Genomic DNA, 11,023 nt, shown 5'->3' on the forward strand with positions numbered 1-11,023 from the left:
TCACAGCACGGAAACAGGCCACCTCGGCCCTCCTAGTCCGTGCCGAATTCATTAATCTCACCTAGTCCCACCTACCCGCACTCAGCCCATAACCCTCCACTCCTTTCCTGTCCATATACCTATCCAATTTTACCTTAAATGACTCAACTGAACTGGCCTCTACTACTTCTACAGGAAGCTCATTCCACACAGCTATCACTCTCTGAGTAAAGAAATACCCCCTCGTGTTTCCCTTAAACTTTTGCCCCTAACTACTAGTTGCCTAATGCGCAATGGCACTGATAGTGGTAAAGTGAAACTAACAAATTGTTATCTGGCTTACTTTAAACAGAAAATCATGATGGAGTTAAAACTGGACAATCAACAACACACACAAAATGCTGGTGGAACGCAGCAGGCCAGGCAGCATCTATAGGGAGAAGCACTGTCGACGTTTCGGGCTGAGACCCTTCATCAGGACTAGATCGAAAAGTTGAAGGGCCAAAAAAATTATAGATGGGGAGCAGCGAGAGAGGGTTTCACTGAACTCCCGTCGAAGAGAAGATTTAAACTTCTTCAGTGTAGGCATCACTGGCAGAGGCTTCGCAGTAGTGATTTTCAAAAACAAACACGAGGAAATCTGCAGATGTTGGAAATTCAAGTCACACACACAAAATGCTGGTGGAACGCAGCAGGCCGGGCAGCATCTATAGGGAGACGCACTGTCGATGTTTCAGGCTGAGACCCTTCATCACGACTAGACTAGTCCTGACGAAGGGTCTCGGCCCGAAACGTCAACAGTGCTTCTCCCTATAGATGCTGCCTGGCCTGCTGTGTTCCACCAGCATTTTGTGTGTGTGGCTTGAATTTCCAGCATCTGCAGATTTCCTCGTGTGTGGACAATCAACAAACTGTTTTCGCCAAGAACTCGGGATTGCTTACATCCCTTCAGTCAAATGTATTCTGAGAAATGTAATTACCACAGTGGGCGAGAGATTCTCACGTGGTTGAAAATGAATGCTTCACTGACACTACATGGAGACTTGACCCAGTATCACACACCATAAAGGAATCGGCTTTTTCTGTATGAAAATTGCAGCAATACATGCAGATAAGTATTTTGCACAGTTCTGTATAGTTACATTTAGTAACTTGACCTAAGATGCACTTTCCTACCTTGTTGTAAGTTTACTGTAAGACTTCTCCATGGGAACCACTGTCTCAAGTATCAGGGTTGATTTGAGTTAACTTTGTACTTAAGTAGTAGCTGGCATATGGGTAAATTGGTAAGTTATTGTCACATTGGTTTAACTATGAAAGTGCTTAATTTTAAGAAATCTTTTGTTAATATTTTAAATTTATTTGGCTTCAATCAGTTACCTTAGTTACAATAGTCACTGAAAGCTAACATACAAGTACAGCAAGTAATATGGAAGGCAGATGTTATCTTGACCTTTATTATGGTGATGATTTGAATGCAGGAATAAAGAGGATTTACTGTAACCACTTAGGATCATGGTGAGACCAAACCTGGAGTATTATGTACAGAGTTAGGTCTCCTTACCAGATGGAATGCAATAAATAATTCATTTTTTTAGTTTTTTCTATATTTATTATGTATCACATTGTACTGCTGCCGCTAAATTAACAAATTTCATGACATATGCCGGTGATATTAAACCTGATTGTGATTCTGATCCTCAGTTGTTGGGTTCATTCAAACAGAAATCAATTTCTTTGTTGTTTGGCTTCATGGAAGTAGGGCAGAATAAATGGAATAAGGGATGAACAATAAATAGCCGGCTAGTGGTGTGGTGGCATCCGCGCTGGACTTGGAGGCGAGTGGTTCTGGGCTCAGATCCGGCCGGCTCCCCGCACACTTTCCATCTGTGCTGGGTTGAGCATCGGGCTAGCAATCCAGCTTCATAAAAAAACGGACAAATACTGAAGAAATGGCAAGGTTGCTGCCCGATGCGCACCCTGCCTTGTGTAGCTGGATCCTGGACTTTCTGTTAGATCACCGATGGATGGTAAGATTGGGCTCCCTCACCTCTGCCCCTCTAACCCTCAACACAGGTGCCCCTCAGGGCTGTGTTCTAAGCCCCCTCCTTTACTCTCTGAATACCCATGACTGTGTCACCACCCACAGCCCCAATCTGCTAATTAAATTTGCTGATGATACTACACTGATTGGCCTAATCTCAAATAATAATGAGACAGCCTACAGAGAAGAAGTCATCACCCTGACACAGTGGTGTCAAGAAAACAACCTCTCCCTCAATATCTCAAAAACATAGGAGCTGGTTGTGGACAACAGGAGGAATGGAGACAGGCTAACCCCTATTGACATCAATGAATCTGGGGTTGAGAGGGTGAATAGCTTTAAATTCCTTGGCATAAACATTACCAAGGATCTCACATGGTCTGTACATATCGGCTGTGTGGTGAAAAAGGCACAACAGCCTCTCTTTCACCTCAGACGGTTGAAGAAGTTTGGTATGCCCCCCACCACCAATTACTAAGAACTTTCTACTGGGGCATGATTGAGAGCATCCTGACTGGCTGCATCACTGCCTGGTATGGGAACTGTACATTCCTTATTCACAGGACTTTGCAGAGAGTGGTGAGGATGGCTAGATGTGAACTTCCCACTATTCAGGACATTTACAAAGACAGGTGTGTAAAAAGGGCCCGGAGGATCATTGGGGATCCGAGTCACCCCAACAACAAACTGTTTCAGTTGTTGCCATCCGGGAAAAGGTACCGCAGCATAAAAGCCAGGACCAACATAATGTAAAGTTTTTTACTCATGTAAGTAATAAAATCAATTCAATTCAATACGGTGTGCAGAGAACAACAACAATAAATACTGCTTTTGCCAACAATGTCCAATTTCAGAAAATTACTAAATAAAATGACATTATTTTATTAATTATATAGCAGACTCTGAGTTGGATGGCTGTTTCCTGTCGTCCTGTTTTCTTTCTTATATTTTGATGTAGCTTAAAGTAAAAAAAAAACTGGTTCAGGGAATACAAAATTCAAATGAATTTCTCGAAGTATCTTGCCAGTTTTTCCGGAGGCCCAATCGGATTGGGAGTGAAAGAGGAGGTAACTTAGGGTCTCTGTGTGAGATTTAAAAAGGAGTGTTCACAAGCTTTCACAATATATTAATTAGCAAGGGCAAATAAAAATAAGGCAGGGTCAAGCAGAGTGGCCAGTATTCGAATGGACCAGTGTTAGAGGGATGAGCTTTGGTGAGAACAGGCTTGGGTGAGGTAAGTTTCTTCTTTATTCTTCATTCTTTGTCTGTTAGTACATAGTTTAGAGGTTGTATGTTATTTGTGTGAGATACAGCCTCCAGCTTCCCAGTTAAGCACATCTGCACCAGGTGCACTGAGCTGTAGCTTCTCAGAACGTTTTACTGAACCGGAGCTTCGGCTCGATAACCTTCGGCTCATTTGAGGTGATAAACAGGAGCAACATGGATGTAGTCACCTCTAAGTTGAAGGAGGCAAGTACCTGGATGTCTGTCAGGAGAGGGGAAGGAAATGGACAGTCAGAACAGAGTACCCATGGCTATTCAATATAATAAGTACACAATTTTGGATACTGTCTGGTGCGATAACCTATGGGGGGAGGGCTGCAATGACCGCGTCTCTGGTGCTGTGGCTCAGAAGGTGGGGAGGAGAGAAGAGGATTGCAGTAGTGATAGAGGATTCCATAGTTAGAGGAATAGACACTAGATTCTGTGGACACAATACAGACACCCAGGTGCTTTATTGCCTCCCAGGTGCCAGGGTCAGCTCCACGGTATTCTAAAGGGGGAGGGTGAGCAGGGGAAGTCTTGGTATATATTGGAACCAATGACATAGGTAGGAAAAGGGAGGAGGTCCTGAAAACTTTAGGGAGCTGGGCAGAAAGCTGAAAAGCAGAACCTCCAAGGTAGTAATCTCTGGATCTCAAGCCAGTGAGGGTAAGAATCAAAAAGTGTGATATGGGACTGAGGGTGTTATATTTGAATACATGCAGTATATGGAATAAGGAAGGCGATCTTGTACCACAGTTAGAGATTGGCAGGAATGACATAGGTGTCACAGAGTCATGGCTGAAAGAAGATTATGGTTGGGAGCTTAATATTTAAGGATACACATTGTATTGAAAGGATGGGAAGGTAGGTAGCAGGGGTGGAGTGGCTCCATTGGTAAAAAAATGAAATCAAATCCTTAGAAAGTGCTGACAGGGCTGGAAAATGTAGAATAATTGTGGTTAGAGCTAAGGAAGTGTATGGGTAAAAAGACCCCGATGGCAGTTATATATAGATCTCTGAACAGTAGACAGGATGTGGGCTACAAATTACAATGGGAGATAGAAAATGCGTGACAAGAGGGCAATGTTAAGATAGTCATTGAGGATTTCAAAATGCAGGAACATTGAGAAAATAGGTTAGTTCTTACTTTGGATTCAGGAGAGAGACTTTGTATAATGCCTACAGGAGGGGTTTTTTGAACAGTGGGTGGTTGAGCCCACAAGCAGATCAGCTATTCTGGAATGAGTGTTGTGTAATGATCCTGATTTGATTAGGGAGATTAAGGTAAAGGAACCCTTAGAGGGAGTGATCTTAATATGATAGAATTCACCCTGCAATTTGAGAGGGACAAGCTAAAGTCAAATGTATCAATATTACAGTGGAGTAAAGGAAATTACAGAGGCATGAGGAGCTGGCCAAATTTGAGTGAAAGGGGACACGAGAAGGGATGATGGCAGAGCAACAATGACTGGAATTTCTGCAAGTGATTTGGAAGGCACAGGTACATCCCAAAGAAGAAGTACTATTCTAAAGACAGGATGCACAACTGTGGCTGACAAGGGAAGTCAAAGCCAACATAAAAGCAAAAGAGGGCATATAATAGAGCAAAAACTAGTGGGAAGTTAGAGGATTAATAAGCTTTTAAAAACCAACAAAAGGCTACTAAGAAAAGCCATAAGATGGAATGTGAAGCTAAGCTACCCAATAATATCAAAGAGGATACTAAAAGTTTTTTTCAAATATATAAAGGGGCAAGAGTAGATATTGGATTACCTAAAAATTACACTGAAGAGATAATAATTGGGGGCAAGGAAATGACGGATGAACTGAATAAACATTTTTTATCAGTTTTCACTGTGGAAGACACTGGCAGTATGCCGGAAGTTCAAATGTCAGGGGGCAGAAGTAATTGCAGCTGCTATTACTGGGGAGAAGGTCCTTGGGAAGCTGAAAGGTCTGAAGGTAGATAGGTCAGCTGAACTACACCCAATGGTTCTGAAAGACATCGCTGATAAGATTGTGGAGGCAGTAATGATCTTTCAAGAATCAATAGATTCTAGCATGGTTCCATTGAACTGAATATTGCAAATGTCACTCCAGTCTTCAAGAAGGGAGGGTGTCGATAACTCCAGTTGAACTTTGTCTTTTTGCATGTTTCCCCCAGCTGTCAGTCTGTGGTTTTGTATTGCCATGTGCTCCTGTCCCCGCTCCTGCTCTACTCTGGCCCCTGTATTACTGAGTACTCCACCTCTCACCTGTTTCTCATTATTACCTGTTTTGCTGCCACTTCTATCACATTGTGCTCCACCTATCATCTGCCTCTCTGTTTATTGCTCAGTGTATTTCAGTCCTGTGTTTTCACCTGTTTCTTGCCAGATTGTGCCAGTGAGTTTTCCTGAGCCTGTTCAGCATTTGTATCTAAACTCTGCCTGTCTGAATATTGACTCTGCCTGTTTCCTGATTCTGGTTTTTGGATTTCTCTGGATGTTTTGATCTCTGCCTGAACTTTGACACTGACTTGGTTTGCACCTTGGGATTTGTTACTCAATTACTATCACTGTGTGCACAGTGCTGGGTCTGCAATTAGATCCCTGCTCCATCATCCTGGCTGTACAATCTGGCCACAATGGATCCAACAGACCCCAGTCGTCTGAGAGTGCCCTGGAACAGGGAGTGATGCTGGGGAGGCCCCAGAACCAGTTGGACTCCGTGTGCTCAGGGCAGTGGAGTCGCTTTCTGCCGAAGTAGCCAATCTTGTGGCCCAGACTCAGTCACTCCAGCTGTCTCAGGGTGCCCATCAACATTCTGCGACTGCACTTTCCTCCTCGCCCTCCACGTTCTCGCTTACTCCTCCCATCCAAGAACCCCATCTGCCACCTCCAGAAAAGTACTCAGGTGATCCCGGTACCTTCTGCTCTTTTCTTTCCCAGTGCACCCTCATTTTCGAATTGCAACCAACAACATTTCTGACTGATCGAGCCAAGGTGGCCAACGTCATCACTCAGCTCTCTGGTCGGGGGAGAGAATGGGGAACAGCCATCTGGGAGGCAGGTTCACCTTTCTGCATCAGTATTTTCTGAGGAGATGAGAAAAATTATTGATCGCTTCAACCATGGGAGAGAGGCTGCCCATGCACCAGGGACGCAGATCTGTGTCAGACCACATAGAGTCCTGGACCCTAGCCGCCTCCAGCAGTTGGAACTCGGAGGTGCAGTATGACACCTTCCTATATGGCCTCTCTGAAGACATCAAAGATGAGCTGGTCACCCAGGACCTTCCTGCCACCTTTGAAGCCCTGGTGGATTTGGCCATCCGTATTGATGTTTGCCTTCAGCAGTGCCGCAGAGGGAGGTGTTCCAGAGGGTCCCTGGAGGCACTGGGTGAGTTCCAAGCTCCTCATCAGTCTACATTGCCCTGCTGTTTTCCCCATCTACAGTTTCCGTTCCAGAGCCTGAAGCTATGAAGTTTGCCTGTACCCACCTGACGCCGACTGAAAGACAAAGGAGAATCAACACCCGTTCCTGTCTGTACTGTGGCCAACCAGGCCACTTCATCTCCACCTGCCCAGTAAAAGCCAAGCACTCACCAGTACTCTTCGTCCTACTGGTGAGTATGACCCCTGTCCGGCCCTCCTCAATGCCAGTCACACTCATACCTGCTTCTGGAGTGGGGCGTACAATTGTGAGCAATCTCCGTCTTGGTCAATTCTGGTGTGGAGGGGTGTTATATCAATTCTGGCTTGGCTGTCCAGTGGGGATTACCCACGTCTGCTCTCTAGTCACCATCGATGGCCAAAGCCTTGAACGATCAGAGACTGGCTAACATCACCCATGTCACTGTCCTGGTGAATCTCTTAGTTGAAAAGAAGGACAGCTCCCTCTGGGGACTGAATGAAGTCACTGTTAAGATGTGTTATCCACTTCTGCTCATGACCTCAGCATTTGAGCTACTGCAAGGAGCCTCAGTTTTCACCAAGCTTAAACTCTGTAATGCCTACCATCTTGTCCACATCCGCAAAGGGGCAACGCCACCTCAGGCCATTATGAGTATCTGGTCTCACCAATGCCGCTGCCGTCTTCCAAACCCTGGTATATGATGTTCTCAGGGTAATGCTGAACCAATCTGTTTTTGTGTATCTCGACGACATTTTGATTTTTTTCTAAGTCCCTTGCTGAACACACAGGTCACGTTTGCAGAGTTCTCCAGTGCCTTCTGGAAAATCAGTTCTTTGTGAAGGCTGAGAAATGTGAGTTTCATCACAATACTGTCTCCTTCCTGGGTATGTAATTTCAAGTGGTTCCATTCAGATGGACCAACAGAAGGTCAAGGTGGTGGTTGAATGGTCCCAACCTTTGACTCATTGGGAGTTTCAACGCTTCTTGGGCTTTGGTCACTTCTATTGCCATTTCATCAGAAATTACAGTATACTGGCTGCACCTCTCACTGCTCTTACCTCATCGGCTGTCAGATTCTCCCGGTCCCCTGCTACATTGCCCTGGATTTTGTCACCAGTCTTCCCCCATCAGATGGTAACACCACCATTCTCACAGCAGTTGATCATTTCTCCAAGTTTGTATTCTTCATTCCTTTATCCAAACTCCCCTCTGCCAAATTACTAGTACTGCATGTTTTTAAATGACATGGTTTAACTGTAAATGTTGTGTCAGACAGGGGCTATCGGTACACATCCAGCTTCTGGAGGGCATTCTGTAATCTTCTGGATGCCTTTGAGTTTGTCTAGAGAATTCCACCCACAGACCAATGGCCAGACTGAGTGGGCAGGCCAACAGCTAGAGACAGTATTGCGGTGTCTGGTCTCCCAGAACCCCTCTGCGTGGAGGCAGCAGCTACCCTGGGCCGAGTATGCCATAAACTCTCATCCGTCCTAATTCACTGGTTTGTCCCCCTTCGAGTGCTGCCTTGGCCACCAACCTCCACTGTTTCCTGCCCAGGAGGATGAGGTTGGCGTTCCATCTGCCGAGGCATTCATCTGCCGTTGTCAGCGGAGGTGGAGGCACACTTGCTCTGCCCTTCTCCGTGCCTCTGCTAGGATCAAGCATCGAGCTGGCCACATCGCTCCAAGGCCCCACGTTACCGCTAGGGACAGCATGTATGGCTTTCAAGCCGAGACCTGCTTCTCAAGGTGGATTCCAACAAGCTCGCAACCCCCCCCCCCCTGCTTCATCGGCCCCTTTCCCATTGCTAAAGTCCGTCTCAAGCTCCCCTCAACTCTCCGCTGCATTAATCCCACCTTTCATGTGTCCCGCATCAAGCCTTTCATGAGCCACCCTGTGTCCTGTCCCCAAACCCCCTCCTCATCGATGGGTCAGAAGCCTTCACGGTGCATCAACTGCTGGATGTTTGGCACTGGGGTCGTGGCCTCCAGTACCTTGTGGACTGGGAGGGCTACGGTCCTGAGGAGAGGTGCCAGGGCCCCCGCCCGTAACATCCTGGACTCCTCTCTCATCAGGGACTTTAATCGGCAGCACCCAGCTTTACCTGCCGTGACACCAGGAGGTATCCGTAGAGGTGGGTGGGGGGTTACTGTCAGTACTTCTAGTTGAACTTTGTCTTTTTGTGTGTTTTTCCCCCTAGCTGTCAGTCTGTGGTTTTGTATTGCGATGTGCTCATTTGTTTTCATGCCCCATGTGCTCCTGTCCCCGCTCCTGCTCTACTCCGGCCTGAGTACTCCACCTCTCACCTGTTTCTCATTATTACCTTTTTTGCTGCCACTTCCATCTCATTGCACTCCACCTATAATCTGCCTCTCTGTTTATTGCTCAGTATATTTTAGTCCAGTGTTTTCACCAGTTTGTTGCCAGATTGTGCCAGTGAGTTTTCCTGAGCCTGTTCAGCATTTGTATCTGAACTCTGCCTGTCTGAATATTGACTCTGCCTGTTTCCCAATTCTGGTATTTGGATTTCTCTGAATGTTTTGATCTCTGCCTGAACTTTGACACTGACTTGGTTTGCACCTTGGGATTTGTTACTCAATTAATATCACTGTATGCACAGTACTGGGTCTGTGATTGGACCCCTGCTCCAGCATCCTGACAGAGGGAGGCAGAAGAAAGGAAACTACAGACCAGTTAGCTTGACCTCAGTGGTTGGTAAGTTGTTAAGGACGAGTTCGGTACTTGGAGGCATATAATGGACCAAAGTCAATTATTATTTCCAAAGGGAAATCTTGCCTGTCAAATATGTTGGAATTGGTTGAGGAAATAACAAGCACGATAGACAAAGGTGAATCGGTGGATGTTGTTTACTCTGACTTTCAGAAGGCCTTTGATAAGGTGCTGCATATGAGGCTGCTTAGCAAAATAAGAGCCCATTGTTTTATGGGGAAGGCATTGGCATAGCTAGAGCATTGGCTGACTGATATAAAGCAAACAGTATAAATAAAGGGAGCCTTTTCTTATTGGCTGCCAGTGAATAGTGGTGTTCCACAGGGGTCAGTGTTGGGGCCACTTCTTTTCACGTTATATGTCAATGATTTGGATGATGCAGTTGATGGCTTTTTGACCAAGTTTGTGGACAGTAGAAGATGGGAAGAGCAGCCAGTAGTATTGAGGAAGCAGGGCAGCTGCAGGACTTCAGTTTCGGAGCACGGGCAAAGAAATTGCAGATGGAATACCGTGTTGGGAAGCGTATGGCCAAGCGCATTGGTAGAAGGTATAAAAGCATAGACTATTATCTAAATGGGGGGGGGGGGGGAAGAATTCAAAATTCTGAGGTGAAAGGGACTTGTGAGTCCTCATGCAAGATTTCCTAAAGGTAACATGCAGGTTGAGTCAGTGGTGAGAAGGCAGGAGATTGGCAAATGGATCAGCCCTGAGCATTCATTCTGGTCGCCTCAGTACAGGAAGGATGTGGAAGCCATAGAAAGGGTGCAGAGGAGATTTACAAGGATGTTGCCTGGATTGGGGAGCATGCCTTATGAGAAAAGGTTGAGTGAACTTGGCCTTTTCTCCTTGGAGCAAAGGCGGATGAGAGGTGACCTGATAGAGGTGTATAAGATGATGAGAAGCATTGATCATGTGGATAGTCAGAGGCTTTTTCCCAGGGCTGAAATGGTTGCCACAAGAGGACACAGATTTAAGGTGCTGGGGAATTGGTACAGAGGAGATGTCAGGGGTAAGTTTCTTACTCAGAGTGGTGAGTGCGTGGAATGGGTTGCAGGCAACGGTGGTGGAGATGGATACGATTGGGTCTTTTAAGAGACTTTTGGATAGGTACATAGAGCTTAGTAAAATAGGGGGTTATGCGTAAAGCTAGTAATCCCTAAGGTAGGGACATGTTTGGCACAACCTTGTGGGCTGAAGGGCCTGTATTGTGCTGTAGGTTTTCTATGAGAGAACTAGAATATGAGAGCAAGGATGTAATGCTGAGGCATTATAAGGTACTGTTGAGGCCTCACTTGGAGTATTTTGAGCCCTTACCTAAGAATGGATGTGCTGACATTGGAGATGATTTAAAGTAAGTTCATGAAAGTGATTCCAGAAATGAAAGGCTGATCATATAAGGAGCATTTGATGACTTGTCATGTACTCACTGGAATTTATAAGAATGAAGGGAGATCTCATTGAAACTATGAAATGTTGAAAAGACTAGAATCAGTGGATGTGGAAAGGATGTTTCCTACAGTGGGGGAGTCTAGGTGCAGTGGTCACTCCCTCAGAATAGAGGGATGTCCATTTAGAACAATATGAAGAAGTCCGGGTCATTGGTTGTATT

General features: G+C 45.7%; 1 protein-coding gene across 3 annotated transcripts in view; it reads left to right on the forward strand.

Moving 5' to 3' along the window:
* The window catches only part of LOC140726926 (uncharacterized), a 76,281-nt gene extending 75,636 nt beyond the window's left edge, over window positions 1-645 (forward strand). For all 3 annotated transcript variants that reach the window (XM_073043935.1, XM_073043946.1, XM_073043955.1), the window contains one exon: window positions 332-645. In XM_073043935.1, coding sequence (XP_072900036.1) covers window positions 332-415 — 84 coding nt within the window. In that variant the 3' untranslated portion in view covers window positions 416-645. The remainder of the gene's footprint in view (window positions 1-331) is intronic.
* Window positions 646-11,023: the final 10,378 nt, after the last annotated feature.

This window comes from Hemitrygon akajei, chromosome 1, assembly GCF_048418815.1.
Source record: "Hemitrygon akajei chromosome 1, sHemAka1.3, whole genome shotgun sequence".
Lineage (NCBI taxonomy): Eukaryota > Metazoa > Chordata > Chondrichthyes > Myliobatiformes > Dasyatidae > Hemitrygon > Hemitrygon akajei.